Source organism: Callithrix jacchus, chromosome 1, assembly GCF_049354715.1.
Source record: "Callithrix jacchus isolate 240 chromosome 1, calJac240_pri, whole genome shotgun sequence".
Lineage (NCBI taxonomy): Eukaryota > Metazoa > Chordata > Mammalia > Primates > Cebidae > Callithrix > Callithrix jacchus.
Window position 1 is genome coordinate 12,948,767 of NC_133502.1, and position 20,982 is coordinate 12,969,748.

Here is a 20,982-nt window from a genome sequence, read left to right on the forward strand (position 1 = left end):
TTCTGGGTGAGGGAGAAAATGCACAGATAAACAAGTAAATGTGTGAGTGTCAAATAATGATAAGGACTTTGGAGGGAAATAAAGCAGGGTGAGCCAGAGCGAGGAGGTAAGGCTGATGCAGTATTACATCAGGAAAGACTGCTCCATAGGCTGCCATCCAAGCGATGTTACTATCTGGGACAGAAGTATTCCCAGCAGAGAGAACAGTGAGGTCAAAACTCCGAGCAGGACGTGCCTGGCTACTCAAGGAACAGTCAAAGGCCAGGATGATTGCGGGGAGTCAGAAAGTACAGGGCAGTCACTAGGTCAGTGTAGGCCGTCGTAAGGCTCTGGACGTTCATGCTCTGTGAGGCGGAGAACTATTGGAGGTTCCTGGGCAAAGAAGTGATATGATCTGATTACATTTCGAGGAGTCCCTCAGGATGATTTGTTAAGATGTGACTGCTGTGGGGCAAGGGTAGAAGCATCAGTAGACTGTGAGGAGGCTTTGTACTAAAGTGGTGAGAGAGAATAGTGGCTCCAAGGCAGGGGCCAGTGTGGCTAGGGAGAAGTGGCCGGACCCTGGCGCCATTAGGAACGTGGAGCCGGGGCATCTGCCAGTGGATTGAATGCAAGGTATCAGAGAGGGAGGAGGGGAGGAAGAAATAGGAGAAAGAGAGAACACAAATGTCACCGTCTAGTGGGTTTTAACACCAGAAAACTGTACAAAAGAGTGCATTTGAAACCATAAAACTGGACAAGACGGTGGTTAAACAGAGGCTTGGTGGATTTTGCAGCCAAGCTGCCATGTTCCAGCCTTTCCTTCTCTCCACCTTCCCCATCCACAGATACACTAACCTCCTTCTTTTAAATTAGCACAGGCCACCAGGCATAAACCCTTGGATCACTCTCATCTTTATTACCCTTCACTTTGAAAACGTTATCTCAAATGCTTCTCAGTAAATGTTTGTTCTGAGCTCTCCCGGGGTCTCATCTTGCCATTGAAGATGCGAACCCCATCCCAGTAATCTATCAGTTGGCTCTGCATGCTGCTTCCTCTGACAGTGTCCAGCACCTGCCTTTTTCTTCTCCTTGACACATGTGCACATTCTTATTGCACCTTCTCTGCAGTTATTCATTCCTTTAGAAAGGAACTCTTCACTTCTTTGCACAGCACACGTGATTATAATATGCTGAGCCCGTAATGGATACAGACCGTCTCGGTCGGGATTATCAGCCAGGCCCACTTCCGACATCATTCGCTGCTTCACTTGACGTGCACACTCACACACATCCACACACAGCAGGAAATTCACAATACACTCAGAAACAAATTGCACAATTACAGATAAAATTTCCACCCAGGAGAGAACAGCCCTTTTATCCACCTCCTCAACTGCCGTTGCCTCCATGTGTACTAGCCTCGTACCTCAGGCCTTTTTGTTCTTTTCAATTGTCCCATCTCCAAGACCTTGACCTTTGAAATTGGCAGCACCCTTTTTCTGCCTCTGCTTTGGACTGGCCAAGGGGAGATGGAGAAAGCAGAACCATTCATCTCAGAATACATTCATGTTCTTTCACTGACGTTGTGCCTCCCGGGCCACTTGAGATTCCCTGCCTTTCTGTAACTGCCCACTGAGGACATCCCACACTTCAGGCACTGGCTGGAAGGCCCCCACCCCACCTCTGCATGTCTCAGTGGGTAGAACAGCTCTGATTTGACTGAGATGGTAAAGTCCGCAGGACTGAAGCTGCCCTGCTGTCTAGCTTTCAGCCATACTGCAGCCTTCACTTCCCACCTTCTGTGGGTCCTGTGAGTGAGAAGTGAGTGTCTCATTTCTTCGCAGAGGCCGGGCCTTCATGGGAGCCGGCTGCCTTGTCCTTCCCTTTTCTCGAGGCCAGTGGCCACTCTCTGGCCCACACATCCACCCTGCTATCTCCCCAAGCTCTTGTCCTGTTTCTCTCCTTCCATTAAAATGAAAAAGAAACATGGGAAGGGTTTTGGGAGAAGCAGGTGCTCTCTTACACTCCCAGGGGCTTCAGAGAGTGCATCCTTAAAATTCCCTCTACAAACCTGAGGTTCTGAAAGGGTAACTGCTGAGGATCCCACAAACATCAAAGCCTCTCTGACTTCAGAGAGTGAAATCCCTGCCTTGCCGCCACACAGTGTTCTTGCAACACCAAGTGCTCCAAGTTCTCCAGGCACCGAGTGCCTCATTCACCAGCTCTGTCAGCATCATGCCACAGAAATCACCTTCTTGAAAGCCAGCAGGGACTTCCTCCTCGTGACACCTAGCCACCATAAATTGTCCACATGCCTTGGACTTTTTTGGCTACTCCCTCCTTTTAAAACTCTGAATCCTTCTCCCTCACTGTTGCATTATTGAAAGGATCTTCTGTCACTTTCTTTTTCTGTGGTTTGCCTTACTCATCTTCCTTTATCCACCTCCAAATAACTAAATAAACTGTCCTGGATCTGGTCCAAGCCTTTCTGTTTTCTGTCCGGGTTGTATACAAACAAATCCCTTCCCCCTTTCTTATTTTGGACATTCCGTGGTTTGAGCAGCCATTTCCGTGGCCGTAAACTCCAACTCTGGAGTCATGACCAAGACTTCTAGACCCCTATTTCTAGCTGTCTTCTGCCTTCTCTGGGCAGAGATTTGATGTCCTTCTGCACACATAGGACTGGCATTTTGAAGTCCTTACCTGCTTCTTTTTTCCTTTTTTGAGATAGGGTTTTGCTCTGTCACCCAGGCTGGAGTGCAGTGGCATGATCTTGGCTCACTGCAACCTCTGCCTCCTGCAGTCAAGCAATTCTCCCACCTCAGCCTCCCAAGTAGCTGGGATTACAGGTGCACCTCACCATGGCAGGCTAATATTTGTATCTTTTTTTTTTTTTGATAAAGACAAGGTTTCACCATATTTCCCAAGCTGGTCTTGAACTCATGACCTCGGGCAATCCACCCGCCTTAGCCTCCCAAAGTCCTGGGATTACAGGCTTGAGCCACCATACTCAACCTTTCAGTCCATTTTGACTCATGTCACACCTCATTCCCAATCCCCAAAGATGCCTTTGCCTCTAATGAAATTGACCTCAGCAGTGACTTCTTTTTCTTCTCAGCACTGCAGTGTAACTTTTGGCCTTCTGCACCACCATTGCTGTAACATTTAACCAATTTTCCCTCCCCGGCCAACTCTTCCAATTCTAATGGATCCTAGGTAATGCTTCCAGAAAGAGCTTCCTGCAGCTGGGGGTCTTGTCTAGATCCCGCCAACGCTTCCCACTGTTTACTATTCTAACTATGCTGAAGTGTTACACCCAGGCCTACTTGGTGACATTTAGGCAGATGAAGCCCTCATATTGCTATTCATAATGGGGACCATTCTACCCAGAGGGACACAGTGGAAACTTACAGGAGCATTTTTTTAAAAATTGTCCAATGTCTCAGGAGCATCTCTGGAATTTAATGGACAGGAGTAAAGAATTTTGACATCTTGCAATGAACATGACTCCGTCGGAGCAAGAAACCAGCCCGTATCTCTATTATTATTATTTGAGATGGATTTTTGCTGTGTCACCAGGCTGGAGTGCAGTGGTGTGATCTCGGCTCACTGCAACCTCTGCTTCTCAGGTTCAAGTGATTCTCCTGCCCCAGCCCCCGAGTAGCTGGGATTACAGGTGCCTGCCACTACACCTGGCTAATTTTTGTATTTTTAGTAGAGACAGGGTTTGGCCGGCTGATCTTGAACTCCTGACCTCAGGTGATCTGCTCGCCTCAGCCTCCCAAAGTGCTGAGATTACAGGTGTGAGCCATTGTGCCAGGCCTTATGTTTATTTTTTTAAATTATTGGACAATCTCAGTATAGTTGAATTTTTCAAGAATGCAACAACTGTGTAAAGTGAGGTAAGACTGTTCTTGTTAGAACTTCATCAGAAATTATTTGGCAATTTGATAAGCCACGTCTCTTCTCAAACCTGTGTCAGTCTACATTTGTACCCGCACCGTTCATTACAGTGCTGCAAACGTATAGGTGTCAGCTTCTGACACTTCATTCTGTCTTCTAATATGTTTGTGCCTTAGCAACAAAATTCTAAAATATAGATATGATTTATTGTATAAAATAGCTTTCTGTTATGTAAATTACTGTATTTATAGTTATGGCAATATATTGATTTTTGTTTTTAAAAAGTGCGCCTATTGGTTACACTATGATTTTCATTCGGTGATAATAAAAGTTGTGTTACAAACATTTTGTCAAAAAGGGGGGTTACTAGTATTTATAGGTAGGTGTGCAGGCCGATGAAATGGCCATTAGGCTGGTCACTGGAGAGAGAGAAAAAGACAAAGGTCAGCTGAAAGTGGTTCTGTCCACCCGAGGCCGTGGCCGGGGAAGGAAATGGAAGTTCTCACAAAGACTTCTCTGGGAATTCAGGGCTAGATTTCAGTTGACAGATCGATGATTGCTCTGTCTGCCTGCAGCCATTGGTTTCTGGACATCCAGGAAACCGGTAAGTGCAGTGCAGTTTTCAATGGTCTCTAATACAATTGCTTTTATTTCTAATAAGAGCATCTCCTAACTGAATTATAAATATTTGGATAGAAAACACAGATGCAGTGAAAAACATAATTTGAATACAAATATGTGTTGAATAGATTGCATCTGGCTGTAGTTTCAGGAGTATATTTAGAAATTTTCCCCCTTTGAATTGAAGATGTGATTTCTTTCTCTGCCCATTCCTGGAAATGGCAATGAAAATCGACTGGAAATTTTCACATGCTAAAATGAGCCCCAGATTTATGAATTTTTCACTTGTACTTTAAGACATACATGAAAAAAAAATCAGTTGGAAATTTCTCCTTTTGTTATTTTTATCATGAAACAAAGTTTGGCTTATCTGACTCATTGAAAGGCCTTGAGTAACCTTACATTTTCTTACCCCGTAAGTATGTTCCAGAGGATAAACTACCATTTAAAATGAAGATATCATTGTCAGCAATGGCTCTTTCCCTAGTTAGAAGGAATGAGTGTTTGGAATTGGTTTTAGAAGACAGTCTATCAAGGGCGTGTCCAACTCACATGCTAGACAGGACTTCATAGGTTGTATCTACCTTCAGAGAAAGAGCCTTTCTACTTTTGTTTCCTTATACTTCATTGACTTTTGAGAAAATGATAACCTTTAGTAGAAAAAGTTATTTTCACCTGTCATTTGTGTGTGTGTGTGTGTGTGTGTGTGTGTGTGTACATGCATGTAGCTGTCTCAAGAACTAATGTTGATACAGATTAGGTACCACATAGAGAGTATTGATGGTTTGCTACTAAATATATTTTGATCACAGTGCATGTATTTATAGTTCAGGTATTACTATCCTTTTGATGACAAACAAGGAAACTGAAGCTCAGATAGATCAGATGACATCACGCAGCTATTCAGAGGCAGAGCGACCAGGGTCCAGGTTAGAAAAGTCGGTCTTGTCCTTTAACCAAGCAGAACATTCAAGACACCATTTTACTTATATTTTCAATCAATTAGGCTAGGTGTTGTGGCTCACCCCTGTAATTTCAGCACTTTGGGAGGCTGAGGTGGGTGGAGGACTTGAGGTCAGAAGTTTGAGGCCAGCCTGGCCAACATTTTTAGTAGAGCCCATCTCTACTAAAAATATGAAAATTAGCCAGGCTTGGTGGCAGGTGCCTGTAATCCCAGCTACTCAGCGGGGCAGAGCCAGGAGAATCACTTGAACCAAGGAGGCGGAGGTTGCAGTGAGCTGAGATTGCACCACCGCACTCCAGCCTAGGTGACAGAGGGAGACTTCATCTAAAATAATAATAATAAATTAATTAATTAAAATGAAACCAACCAATTTGAAGGTATCTAGGAAGAAAACACTTAAAAAAATCTCTTTTGCTACCTGCCTCAATGTTTTCCCTTGAGAAGTCAATCTAGTTCTCTATTCATTTGCGTTTGCACCTCATTCACATCTGTGTTTCCCTTGGTTCACCGAGCTTCCTCTGGGCAGGCCCCAGTCAGGAGCCTCTTCTCCAAGGCTGTGATTACAGGGCAGTCTTACACCCTCCTCCTGGAGGTCAAGTGGCTCTCGGCCCCAGTCCTTCAGCTGGCGGCTCCTCCAGGGCCCTCTCCCACCCAGTCGTCTGCATCTGATAGGCTCAGGATGCGGCCAAGTCATTGATCAACAGTGAGAGCACATTGAGAGCTATTTTAAATTAGGCTCCAGAAATAGAGGTGGGGACGCTCCAGCATCGAGCCACTCACAGGAAGGAAACATTATTTTTTTAAAAATATATTTTAAGAATTTAAAAATTAAAAATAGGAAACTCAGAGATTCTGAAAATTAGAAATAGGAGAGTCAAAGAGACAAAGTTTCTCTCTTGTAATTAGATTTATACAAAAAAATTAAAGGCATCCTATAAATTACTTAATGGATAATGAGTTCTTGACTGTCTGACTCAGAAATAGGCTTGTTTTGCAAAGATCCTTTAATCAGCTCCCTAGGAGGCCGATGTCTGGCAGGCAGTTAAAATATCATAGATGACCTGGAAGTAAACTGGAGGAGCTGTGTGCTGCAGAATTATTTCCCTTAAGGTGGTCTGAAATTTTGATCCATCTCAGTCTCAAGATTGGACATGATTGATGTGTTTCCCTTCAAAAAAATGTACAAACAATCCACAAAGCAATGGCACGGAGGAGAAACCTGGGGTCCACAGCCCTGGCTTGTCTGAGAGGCGTGGAATGGAGGGAGGTTGCCTCCTTGCACACTGAAAGGCCAGGCTTTCCAAACCCACCCTGCATAAGTTAGCACCTGCAAAAGAACGTGAGTGGCAAATTCTTTTTTACAGTCAAAAGTGACTGCTTTCTGAAAATCTAACACTTAGAAGAGTTTTTAAGTGCATTTTGAAAAATGGAGTGTCATGTAAGTAAAGACCCTAAAAATAGCTTGGGATTGTTTTGTAGAGTTGAGTGGCACCTCCTCTGGCATTTCAGGAAATACTACAGGACCTTGTTTCTTTATTCTTGAGCTTCAGTCTTGCCCTTCCTTTAAAGATGAGCCAAGCAGTGAACCTGGATACTCCTTAAATCACATGCTGTCTGTCTGGAGAGGATGGGGCGCTACAAAGCAGCTCCTTTTGATGACTGAGCTGCTGGTCATCAGGCTATTAGTCCCTTTAAAGTGGTCCTCTCTCAGACAAGCGTCCATAAAACAAGGCCCCCCACTACCCCCGCCTCCAGCCTGCCAGAGGGCTGTGGGTCAGTGTCTCCTAATTCTCACAGAAGGAAGCCTTAGCAGAAACAAATCTCTCAGGTGTTTTCTGTGAGTCTAGTCCTGTTTTTTTTTTTGTTTTTTTTTTCTTTTTTCTTTTTTATTGATCAGAAACAGCCGCTGGGGGCAGCTCCGGCCAGCACTCTGACAATTGTTTCTGGGGCCATCAGTGAACTCAAGACCCTGCAGGTAACTCTGGGTGGACATCTTTGTTATTTCAGCAAGCAGCAGGATGCCTGGCACAAAGAAGGCAAGGAATGCTTCCGACAGGGGGTTTGAAGCTTGAGCCTGCATCAGCCACCCCTGGACAGCTTCTTAAAACAGATTGCTGGGCCTCACTGTCCGGGCATCTGATCCAGGACCTTGGCGGTGGGGCCTACGAGTATGCATTTCTTTTCTCGTTTTTTTCTTTTCTTTCTTCTTTTTTGTTTTTTGTTTTGTTTTGTTTTGTTTTGTTTTGAGTGTCGCTCTTGTCATCCAAGCTGGAGTGCAGTGGCACAGTCCTGGCTCACTGCAACCTTTGCCTCCCAGGTTTAAGTGGTTCTCATGTCTCAGCCTCCTGAATAGCTGGGATTACAGGCATGCACCACCATGCCCAGCTAATTTTTTTTTTTTTTTTTTTTTCGAGACAGAGTCTCGCTCCATCACCCAGGTGGGACTGGAGTGTCTTGGCTCACTGCAACCTCTGCTGCCCAGGTTTTAAGCAATTCTCCTGACTCAGCCTCCCAAGTAGCTGCGATTACAGGCATGCACCACCGTGTCCAGCTAATTCTTTTTTTTTTTTTTTTTTTTGTATTTTTAGTAGAGATGGGATTTCACCATATTGGCTAGGCTGGTCTCAAACTCCTGACCTTGTGATCCGCCTGCCTTGGCTTCTCAAAGTGCTTGGATTACAGGCGTGAGCCACCGCTCCCGGCCTGGCTAATTTTTTTTGTATTTTTTGTAAAGATGGGGTTTCACCATGCTGTCCAGGCTGGTCTGGAACTCCTGACCTCAAATGATCCATCCGCCTCATCCTCCCAAAGTGCTGGGATTACAGGTGTGAGTCACCATGCCAGGCCAAGAATCTGCATTTCTAACAAGCTCCCAGGGGATGCTGCCGCTTGTGGCCGAGGCACAACACTTTAAAACCCACTGGACTGAATACCTGGGCACTGAGGCTCACAGCATGCATCCCTGGGGAAGCTCCCAACCTCAACCTACTTGGCAGCAGCAGGGTAAACCAGTGGCATCTGCTGGAATTTTCCTATGGATAATACTGAAATTCCCCATTCAGAACATTATTTCTTTAGCTTCGACTTTGGTCTGTATTAAAATGCAAGTATTCCTTGGAGAAGGATCAGGACATCATTCAAGAAACCTTTGTCCAGTATAGTCTGCATAGCAGGCACTGAACTGAACTCTGGGAATTCAAAAATAATAGGCAAAGTCTATCAGACACCTGAGGCAAACCCTATAGGAGTTATGCTGCAGGGAGGCAGATGGAGAAGTCAATATTTACAGTTCTTGTGAATTAAGGAATAATGATACCTATATAAAAATAATGACCAGGCAGTATTAAAGATGGGCTGTAAGAGAGGGTGTCAAAAGGGAAAGGACAGAGGAGGGTGCACTGTTCCAGATGCAGGCGGGTGAGGAGGGCCTGCAAAGAGGGTGGTTCAGCTGAACCTTTCGGGCAAGCTCATATCCTCTTCCAGGAAGGGGCTTAGAAAGGCAGGAAGTTTCTAACTGCCTCAGGAGGAAGAGGAGAGGGCCTGCCAGAGAAATCATCGGGAGCACCTACTCCCAAGTGTTGCCTCTGTTCTGCCCTGGAAGGAGCTGATTAGGGTGGGATTGTTTGGGACGTTGGAAATAATACCAAAAAAGTCAAAAGAAGTGAAAGAAATGGAAGCCAAAGCACACCAGTGAGAGAGACTCAGAAAAAACTGGAAAATAATGTGGCCAGAGATCCTGTCCCCAGTGCAGCCCAGAAACTTCTGGGAAAGGCTAAGAGTGCCTTGCACAGGAAGGGCCAATGCCGTTATACATGGAATCTTGATAGAAATTTTCCTAATTTCCAAAATTATGACATGTCTGGAGGTGCCCTCTCCAGACGTTATTAACAGGGGGCCCCTCTGGGGAGATGAATTTAAAATGCCACCCCTTCCTCCCTGCTCCTCCAGGGCACTGTGAAGGGAAACAGCAGCTCCATTTCCACCATGCCCACAGGGAAGCCAGCTCCCATCAGCATGCCAGAGGATTTGAGCTCTGCTTCCCACCCAGGTGACGGCTTGGCTCCAGAGGTGTTCCCTTCACTTTTGGGTGAACAGCAGCTGGAGGAAGAAAGCAAGCTTAAGGTTTTTGTAGTGACACTTAGAAAAACCTCTCTGAGGGTCCCTTGGGCTGCAAAATAAAGGCGGTGTGAAAAGTGAAGCCTTCTCCAGATCAGAGGTCCAGGTACCCTATGTAGTGAGATCATTGATCTCTAGGCACCACCCTGCTCTTTGTGGCTGGACAAGATCTACCCTAGATCTAATCCTGGCCGTCAATACGAAGTATCGTAGAGAGAGAGGAAGGCTGAAAGTAGATTTTGTAAATACACATTTGTATAGCAACATTTGAAACTTACAAAGTTCTTTTATATTTTCACTATTATCTGTCTTTCATGGAAGAAACCATGTACATATAGGCAGGAACCATTATCGATGTTTAGATGAAGAAGGTGGGTCTCAGAGAAACTGACTTGCCCAAGGTTATGTGGTGAGATACCTTGGCAAAATGAAAGCTGGAGGCTGGTTCTTAGGGCAGGGTGCTTTCTACCACTCCGGGAACTTCTGTTGACTAATAGAAGAAATGCAGCTGGCCTCAATGGGTCACACCTATAATTTCAGCATTTGGGAGGCCAAGGCAGGGGATCATGAGATCATGAGATCAGGAGCATCCAGGGTAATATGGTGAAACTCTGTCTCTACTAAAACTACAAAAAATTAGCCAGGCCTGGTGGCACATGCCTGTAGTCTCAGGTACTTGGGATACCAAGGCAGAAGAATCACTGGAACCTGGGAGGAGAAGGTTACAGTGAGCCGAGATCATGCCACTGCACTCCAGACTGGGTGACAGAGCAAGAGTTCATCTCAAGAAAAAAAAAAAAAGAAGAAGAAGAAATGCAAAAGGAAGCATTTAGGACAGCACAATCAGTAGAAATAGAATGTGAGCTACTTAGATAATTCTGAAATTTTCAATGGTAAAAAAAAAAAATCAGGTGAGCTCCATTTTAACAATATTTAATCCAATATATTAAAAATATTAATTTACTATGTAATAACTGTGAAACAATATTGATAAGATATTTTCACATTCTTTTTTTCTTACAAGGTGTATTTTTGAATTCAGTGTGTATTTTCTACTTAGAGCTCATCCGAATTTGGATGTTAAATTTTCATTGGAAGGTCTCCATCTGTATGTAGGTTTCATAAAATTTAAAATTAAAAAGAGTAAATTTATATATTCAACTTTGATCACACTAAAAAGTTTTCCAGTGACTGAATCAAGGGTGAGTTCTTAAAATTTAAATTCTTTACGAATAAATAAAGGTGTAAAATTTAATTTCTCAGTTGCACTAGCTACATTTCAGGTGGTTGATTGATAAGTTGCTGGTGGTTTCTGTCTTGAACAGCACAGTCTAATGCATGCCCCATCACCTGGCAGGCTAATCAGTCCAATATTCCATTATGTCCATACGTTGGCTTATCTCTCAGTCCTGTCTCTTGATGGCCATGCTGAAACATGGTCTAGCTCATCCTCACCCTCCATTGCTCTTCTTTTCAGTGGACCTATCTAACTTAGCTCAAGTGGCTCGCTCCCTCCTCCCCATATCTACCTGCCTGTACCCACTCCCTGGTACAGGTGCCTATGCTAACAGTAGCACTGTAGCTTTTTGGAAAGGAACAGAGAACAAGTTGGGAGTGGATTCATGAGAGGCTGTGATAGCAGTATGTTGTGCCTGTGATATGATGAATACCTCTTTCCTTCTGAAGCATCTTTACTGTATAAGTGACTCTGGCCATCAGAAAACTTAGCTACCCCTTCTCCTTTTTTCCTTTTCTTTTCTTTTCTTTCTTTCTTTTTTTTTTTTTTTTTGAGATAGAAGCTCTCTGTGTTGCCCAGGCTGGAGTGTAGTGGCGCTATCTCAGCTCACTGCAACCTCTGCCTCCCTCATTCAAGCAAATCTCATGCCTTAGCCTCCCAAGTAGCTAGGATTACAAGTATGTGCCAGGCTAATTTTTCTATTTTTAGTGGAGACAGGGTTTTGCCATATTGGCCAGGCTGGTTTCAAATTCCCGGCCTCAAGTGATCTGCCCATCCTAACCTACCGTGCTTTTTGTTTTTTTTTTTTTTAATTTTTTTTTAATTTCTTAAAAAACAAAACAAAACAGGATACATGTGCAGAATGTGCAGGTTTGCTTCGTAGGTATACATATGCCCTGGTGGCTTGCTATACCTATTGACCCAACCTCTAAGTTCTCTCCCCTCACCTCTACCCCCCAATAGATCCTAGTATGTGTTTTTCCCCTCTCTGTGTCCATGTGTTCTCAAATGTTCAGCTCCCACTTATGAGCAAGAACATGCAGCATTTGGTTTTCTGTTTCTGTGTTAGTTTGCTGAGGATGATGGCTTCCAGTTTTATCCATGTCCCTGCAAAGGACATGATCTCATCCCTTTTTATAGCTGCATAGTATTCCATGTTGTATATGTATCACATTTTCTTTATCCAGTCTCTTATTGATGGGCATTTGAGTTGGTTTCATGTTTTTGCTATTGTGAATAGTGCTACAATAAACATACATGTGCATGTGTCTTTATAGTAGAATGATTTATATTCCTTTGGGTATATACCCAGTAATGAGATTGCTGGGTCAAATGGTATTTCTGGTTCTAGATCCTAGAAGAATACCACGCTGTCTTCCACAATGGTTGAACTAATTTACACTCCCACCAACAGTGTAAAAGCATTCCTATTTCTCCACAACCTTGCTAGCATCTATTGTTTCCTGACTTTTTAATAATCACAATTCTGACTGGCAAGGGATGGTATCTCATTGCGGTTTTGATTTGAATTTCTTTGATGATCAGTGATGTTGAGCTTTTTTTCATATGTTTGTTGGCTGCATAAATGTCTTCTTTTGAGAAGTGTCTGTTCATATCCTTTACCCACTTTTTGATGGGAGCGTTTGTTTTTTTCTTGTAAATTTGTTTAAGTTCCTCATAAATTCTGGATGTTAGACCTTTGTCAGATGGGTAGATTGCAACAATTTTCTCCCATTCTGTAGGTTGCTTGTTCACTCTGATGATAGTTTCTTTTGCTGAGCAAAAGTTTTAGTTTAATTATCCCATTCGTCAATTTTGGCTTTTGTTGCACTTGCTTTCAGTGTTTGTGTCATAAAGTCTTTGCCCATGCCTATGTCCTGAATGGTATTGTCTAGGTTTTCTTCTAGGGTTTTTATGGTTTTGGGTTTTGAATTTAAGCCTTTAATCCATCTTGAGTTAATTTTTGTAAAAGGTGTAAGGAAAGCCATTCCTGCTTTTAAAATCAAGTTTATCTTGAAGACAAATAGGGCATGATCTGACTTAAAGGTTTTAAGTGTTCTCACAACTAAAAGATGCTAAATATGCATGTGTTAATTAGCTCAATTTAGCTATACCACAATGCATACATATTTCAAAATATCATTTGTTTATAATAAACCTACAAAATTTTTATCAATTCAAGTAAATACATAATTTTAAGCAAGTTTATCTTGGTACAGTCTGATCATTCTGGTGGGATTTTCATGGTAACTTGGAATGGGAATTCTCCCAGGAGGAAAAAAAAATGTTTCTCCCAGGGGGGATAAAAAAGTCATACTTACCTATAAGTATGAATAAAAAATGTACAGCATTCACTGAACTGCATTGGAAGCATAGCTGCTGGGGAAATTTTGGGAATAGCTGAGTAATTATTCATGCCATCTATGCAACAGTAGCTATGTTTACCTCTTTCTTTCCTTCATGGGAGCCCTTGGGAGAGACTCTGCTGCCTTTGAGGTTGAGCATCTACCTTGGGGCTTGGTACTGAGGACCTGGGGACTCCATGTAATATTTTTCAGCACTAAGTGTGTTCAGTCCATCATTTGAAATCTCCTGGTCATTGGTGCCTCATCTCCCTTGATGAAGACAGAAATGTGTCCTCATTCCTTGCTTTCCTCATCCTTTGTTCTCCATGGGAGCCAGCAGTGTGGGTTGAGGTAATGAAGATACAAGTCCAGGCTGGTCTATGAAACCCAACCCATGGTAAATTTGGTTGTTAAACTCATCTTCTTGAGCTCCCTAACTTAAGCTAGTTGATATTAGCTTCTGTGAATACAACATTGCCAAACAGACATGCAGGAGCCTGCCTGGATCCTTCAAATATTTTATAATTGAAGTTTGCTATGTGTCATAGCTTTCAAGATTACCAACTTCCTTAAATGCACATGCAATTATAACTCATGCAAACACTTTTATTAAGAATTAAAAGAATTATTGGGATGAAGTAGCATTTCCCACCAGTCCCAAGGGATGTCCTGCTTAAATAAATGTTCCATCGTCAGATAAACTTGAGACTCCATTGTGGCTCCTCCCTTATGAGGAACCCATCAGACACAGCGGCCAAGAATAGCTCTGTTGCAGGCCAGGTGCAGTGGCCCATGCCTGCAATCGCAGCACTTTGTGAGGCCAAGGTGGGCGGTTCACCTGAGGTAAGGAGTTTTAGGACAGCCTGGCCAAGAAGATGAAACCCTGTCTCTACGAAAAATATAAAAATTATCCAGGCCTGGTGGTGGGCATCAGTAATCCCAGCTACTCGGGAGGCTGAGGCAGGAGAATCACTTGAATTTAGGAAGCAGAGGTTGCAGTAACCTGAGATTGCACCACTGTACTCCAGCCTGGGTGACAAAAGTGAAACTCTGTCCCCCAAAAAAGAAAAAAAGCCCTAATGCAAGGAAGTTCATCCGGTTTGGTTTCCCCAGAGTTAGATAAACTCAGCTGACTTGGGGACATACGTTTTCAGGGAACACTTGTGAACCACTTAAAAACTATTGCTCTCTGGGCCAGGCAGGGTAGCTCAAGCCTGTCATTCCAGCGCTTTGAGAGGCCAAGGCGGGCAGATCACCTAAGATCAGGAGTTCAAAACCAGCCTGGTCAACATGGTGAAACCCTGAAACTCTGTCTCTACTAAAAACACAAAAATTAGTCGGGCACGGTGGCGGGCACCTGTAATCTCAGCTACTTGGGAGGTAGAGGCACAAGAATCGCTTGAACCCGGGAGGCAGAGGTTGCAGTGAGCTGATTTGGTGCTACTGTACTCCAGCCTGGGTGAGAGAGAAAGACTCCATCTCAAAAATAAAAAAAAAAATTATTGCTCTCTCTGAACTTATTTGGTACCTGCCAATTTCAAATAATTTACTTCCAGTCTTAAGTTCTTCTTAGGTATAAAATTTTTAGAAAGACATCAAGGCTCAGCAAGTATGTAAGGCCATTTGTGGCATATCCAATTTATGAAAACAATCAACTTCTGGACTTCAACCCTTTATTCATCCTTGTCCCAGTAACTGTAAATTTTTAATGTTTAACGATTTCATAACCCTTGAAAAGTTAAAAGAAACTGAAGGTGCTTATTTTAGACATCTGAACTTACTGACTACATTTTTGTTGTAGCCACGTGTTTTAACTCCAGAGTTTCATACTACAGAGCATTTTTAGATTATGACTCAGTTAAAAACTAAACTGAACTCAACTAAAACTAACTTATAGTCATGCATTTCGCCATCAGTTAAATTGGTCAATAAAAAATTTCTTGAGGGTCTAATAATATATGTCATAGATGAAGGCATTGGGAATATAGAAATGAAAACTACAAAGAATTGTCTTTGCCCTGTGAGTGCTTGCAGTGGAAATAGGAAGGTAAACATTAGGTAAGTCATGGTGGAGAAGAAGTATTAAGATACCTGAGAAATAATATCCTACCTACTCATCTCCGAGTCTACATCTCTGGAAACTAGGAAGAACTTAAAGAAGAAAGAGCCCACACTTCATCCAAAATGACACTATCTTTATTACATAGGAGGGACGCATCTCAAATAATTGTTTATTGCATTCCCAACAATAAAATCAATGGCCTAAATGTGAAATTAATTGGAAGTCACAGTCCTAATACACTGTTTTGGCGATTAAGCACATTAGATGGGATTGTTTCAGAAGGCCTAATTATTGTGTCTGCCGCACTCATCTGAGTCATTGCTAACTTCTGGATTGCTGCCTAGACCATTCTGCAATACGGTTTCCATTGCGTATTCTTTTTTTTTCTTTAATGCATAACTTTTCTCACTATACTCAAAGCTCAAAGCTTTAAACTGTGCTTTTGCAAATTCTAGATAAGAATTCCATAGTTCGTTGAAGCGTTGATTCCATTGAGTTTGTGTAAAAGTTGATATTTCATTTCTGTTTTGCAGGTTCATGATTAAAAAGTGCCTGTGTGAAGTCACTTTCGCCGGAAACTGCAGCCTGGGAGCTTTCTTTGTATTCACATCTCACTATTCTATCAAGTATACTTTACCCTGACCTTATGAGTGGATGAAGATACCTCAGTTGTCTGACTTTGCCAATTGCTTAATTTCAGAATTTAAAAAGGGGGAAGAAAAGCATCCTGCTAAAATATGAACATCTGAGTGTCTTATTTTCCAACATCATCAATAGCTGTGAGTGTCAGCATAAATATTCTCCCAAGGAGTGCCATGATATTGATGTCACTTTATTAAAAACAGGTGTATCTGCAAAACAGTCAAGAGACTTGGACGTTGAAAGCCAGAGATGACACTGAGCATGGTTCTATTGCGGCCCGCCATCTTCAAGTGGGACATATTGATTGATGAGTGATTGCCTGTCCATAAATTCTCTCATCATCCTGTTCCCTGGATTGGACTTCACTAAGCAATTTATCACTCACCTTCAGACTTACATGTGGGAGTTTTCACAACAGTAGTTTTGGAATCATTAGAACTTGGATTGATTTCATCATTTAACAGAAACAAACAGTCCAAATTACTTTCTCATCATGGCTTTGAACGTTGCCCCAGTCAGAGATACAAAATGGCTGACATTAGAAGTCTGCAGACAGTTTCAAAGAGGAACATGCTCACGCTCCGATGAAGAATGCAAATTTGCTCATCCCCCCAAAAGTTGTCAGGTTGAAAATGGAAGAGTAATTGCCTGCTTTGATTCCCTAAAGGTAAGAGAATGTGTTTTATGTGTCATTTCAATACCACATTGGACTTGCAAACAGAAGGCTTTTCATTGCACTTTTACAGAAGTTTAAAAATTGCTTTCAGATTCTGTGTTCTTGTTTGTGGTGGCTGTTGGGAGATTTTCACTCAGATTTTTTCATATCAGGCATATATAAATTTTTTACATACCCGTGTTTAAATTAAAAATACATGATGATGTATTTCTGGTCTGGCATGACATTCATGTACCCAAGAGTTTTAAATCAAAGTCTGGCTTGTGACAACTGAAGATAAATATTTTATCAACATTTGATCTTCTGGAGGTTATATAAAGGTGAAGAAATTGAATGTGTCACTTTTAAGTGCCAGTTATTCTGACTTAGCTCTTGAAGAGTTTTTTATTCTTATGGCTTTTTTTTTCTTGACCGAGCACTTCCTAAAACACTTCTTTAAAAATGTGTCATTGCTAACAGAAATTATTAAGTACGCATTCAGTACTCAATACTTGAGACTCAACTTCATGTGAGTTATATGACAAAAGAAACTAAAGTGATTCAATGGCACCCTTGACAAGCTCACTGTCTGTCAGGGAAAATACAGCATCTCAGCAAGATCTACAGTGCAACAATAAAGGGACACATGCCTGTGGGAGGAATAGATGCGAAAACATTTCTATGGATTCCATATGAGAGAGCTGGTTTCCAACAGACTGTTTCAAGAAATGTTTTTGGAGATTCAAAGCATCTGAGTTGTATACTGAGTTGGGTGGAGTTAGGAGGATAGAGAGAATTTAATGAAAGATCTAGAAGTGGTATGAGTGAAGCCATAATGCTGTGGGGTATATTCAGCCCTACCATTATGAATCCCAGATTGTCTAGGGCAGCCCTGCAGGCATAATATTGTTTCCGGTAGCAATAAGTAAGGCACATCAGTTAAAAGAGCTCGTGTTTGCATCTCTGCAAGACTTTAGTAAGTTTACCTAACAGTTAAGAAAAGTGTTTATTGATGCTCTTGACATATGATTTGTGAAATTATAGAGCTGTTAGTTTACAAAATAGTGACCTTAGCCCATTCTTGGGTGTTAAAAAGAGACTGAGTTGTCCTTTGGGAGAATTTCATCTTAAGTAAAAAAATATCTTTTGTAAGACATAAGTCAAAATTTATAATTTGTATAAGACTTCAAATTATATATTTAAGTATTAATGTATCTTAAAGGGAAAATTTGTCAATGCACCCAAAACAGAAAAATGTATTTCTGGCCCAATAGAAGTCTTTTAAGGGTGAAATTTTGACATATTAGATCTGTTATCTGCATTAATACCTACTTCTGTTTTATTCCTTTTTATCCTAAAAGGTTTACTAGAGTAGACTTTAAAATGATGAATTGTTTTGCCTAAAATGGAAATGAATAGATGGATAAATCACAATTCATGTAAACTATAACATTATAAGCATGGTTATACATTAGTATTTATTTTGCCTTTAGTCAAAAAAGTAAACCAAATGTGTATTTGCCTCTGTGATTATCAGCAATAGAAACATTCGCTATGAAAAAGCAGGGTAGTCTGGGCACAATGGCTCACACCTGTAATCCCAGCACTTTGGGAGGCAAAGGTGGGTGGATCACAAGGTCAGGAGTTCAAGACTACCCTGGCCAGCATGGTGAAACCCCATCTCTACTAAAAATACAAAAAATTAGCTGGGCATGGTGGTGTGCGCCCGTAATCCCGGCTACTTGGAAGGCTGATGCACAAGAATCACTTGAACCCAGGAGGCAGAGTTTGTAGTGAGCTGAGATCATGCCACCGCACACTCCAGCCTGGGTGATAGAGAAAGACTCTGTCTCAAAAAAAAAAAAAGGGTAGTGTAGATTTAAAACTAGATCATAAAAGCTTCAAGCTATGAAAACAGGTCAGTGATGATAAATTAATTTTTCAGGTCATCCTCAATTTTTCCATCTTATTAATCCAAGCCTTCTCCAATTGGCTATTTAATATTAAACATCACAATTTTTGCTAGTTTTTTTTAAAAAAAAACCCTAGCAAATTAGAAAAATATGGGGAAAATAATTCCTGACCAAGTAGGAAATAAGGCCAAGGATTTCATGACTATCAACTGGGCAACAACGCCTAGATCCTTATAATTTGTCCCATCACTGTGGATTCACTAGGACCACAATTGTTTGAGGAATCTACCCCCCAGAATAAAGGATCACGAACCATTTGTTCAGCATAACAAATGGGCCAAGTTGTGAGAATGTTGAACACCATTCGAGGAGAAAGGGGATTTAAAAATCATTTTCAGAAGTGCCTGCTGGAGCCTTTTTGGGGTGTCGAAGTGTGCTTATACAGAGCCTCAAGTTATCCGTTCCCTTCAGAACTGTACAATTTCATGTTATTTAATTTGAGTGTAGCATTATATATTTGAAAAACTGTCCGACTGAAAAGAATGTGAAAACAGCCCGCAGGCAGAGGACTAAGACAGACCTGAGTCTAAATACCGGCTCAACCACTTGGGTGTGTCATTTATGACTTCTTGACTTGATTTCCTCATCAGTAAAAGTAGGATGTTCAGCAGAGAAACTGGCTGAAGTAAGCACGGTCTGTAGCAACTCGCTGGCAGATTCACCTTGCAAGGTCCCTATGAGGACTGCAAGCCCTTTCCACACGACAGACCAATTAGAAAAGCATTCAAAAAATAGTAGCTAAAAGGAAAAATAGTGACAATGATAATCATGAAGTGTTTAACTTTATTTCATAATAGATTAAAAAAAGACAATGTTACTCAGTGTGCAACAGAGAGAACCAGGGTGCGATAGGGAGAACCGGCAAGGGCTTTGAAGTCAGATGGGCTTGACTAAGCCTGGCTGGGACCCAGGCAAGCTACATCACTTGGGACGAGTTATTTTACCTCATTGGTTTCAGTTTCCTCCTATATAAAATCAATACAATAATTCTGGTTACTTCAAAGACTACCTGACCTGTGGCATCCCACATGTTTAGCTCAGGGCTGAACAAGCTAGGACCTGGCAATATTAGTTTCTTCCCCTTTGTAATAAAGTATCCCAGGATAGCCACTGATTTTGATGACTACCTTTAAAGACAAGATTTCATGTCCAACTCTTAACAAGTTCAAACTTTTAAGAATCAGCTGTGTGAATGAGAGTACCTCAATTATACAAATTAGTCATGACATGGAAAAAGATTTGGGGGACACAATATTTTTATTATTTATTATAAGATATTTTCTGCCAACTCTGTGGAGTATTTATTTATATTTATAACTGTGAAAGGAATCTGTGTTGGCCTGTTGGCATGAAGACAAGTCAATGTCTTTTTTTTTTATTGTTGTTATTTGTTATTTACAAATATGAGTAAACTTTTCCATAAGTATGTACTAAACTTGTTGGTGGAAAGTGATTTGCTGAGCTCTTTGGAATGAAAATTATACATATATAAATGCATTTATAAAAGACATTTTGGAAAATATATTACAGTTCTTACTGTGAAATTTGTGCATTATTCACATACCTCATTGCATTTTATGTAAGATACTGAGCATGCAAGCAACATGATTTTTTTTTTGGAAGTTTCAGTGTAATTATGAACAGTAGACATTGTCTAATAATTTTCCTGGAAGGCCAGGTTACATTCCAGAATGCTGTGTTCCACGAGTTAGGTTAACCTGACAAATTGCAAACTATTTCATGAGCAATCATCTCCCTTGGAGCAAAGGCCTTGACCATGTTAACTGTATCTCTGATGTTTCTATGATCCATGAAACGTTTTTCCTCACAGCTAAAATGTTTGAGATTTTTCTTTTCAGATTCTTTTTCCTGTAATTGATAGGAATTCATCTGAACCATTTGGCAAATTGAACATCAGGAAGGGAGCGCATAAATTAACTTTAATGCTTATTAAGACTAAAAGTGTCAGTATTCACCACTTTCATGAAGTGTTTATTTGCTTAAACGTTTGAATTCACACTCAGCTTTTTAAAAAAGACACAGTTTTAAAAATAGGATTGCTAATTTTGGTTAAAAACAGAGTATTGGGGAAAATTGTTCAGACCGTTTTTAGAAATTTAGACATAATCTTTTGTAATAAAAATTCATTTCAAGTACAGTGAGATTGTTTTTAGCACCTGCGTCAGATGATGTCACTCCTCTGTTCAGGATCTTCCAGTGGCTTCTCACCGCACTCAGAGTAAAGAGCAACACTGCAAAGGCTGCCTAGGCCCTAGGATATCCGCTTCCCACTCCCACCACCTGACTTCCTCTCTACAGCCACCACTCCCTCCAGCTCCCTCCAGACAGGCGTCTTTGCTCTCCCCTGAATATGCCAAGCAGGCTTTGCCTTAGGGCATCTGCACTTGCTCTTTCCTCTGCTTGGAATACTCTTGCCTCAGCCACACAAACAGCATGTTTCCTCATTTCTTAAGGTTTCTGA

The 20,982-nt window shown here is 41.6% G+C and overlaps 1 protein-coding gene across 8 annotated transcripts in view; it reads left to right on the forward strand.

Moving 5' to 3' along the window:
- Positions 1-20,982, forward strand: part of MBNL2 (muscleblind like splicing regulator 2) — a 175,316-nt gene that overhangs the window by 38,016 nt on the left and 116,318 nt on the right. For all 8 annotated transcript variants that reach the window (XM_008992244.5, XM_017970047.4, XM_017970052.4 and 5 more), the window contains exon 2: positions 15,764-16,539. In XM_008992244.5, the coding sequence (XP_008990492.1) occupies positions 16,366-16,539 (174 nt within the window). In that variant the 5' untranslated portion in view covers positions 15,764-16,365. The remainder of the gene's footprint in view (positions 1-15,763; positions 16,540-20,982) is intronic.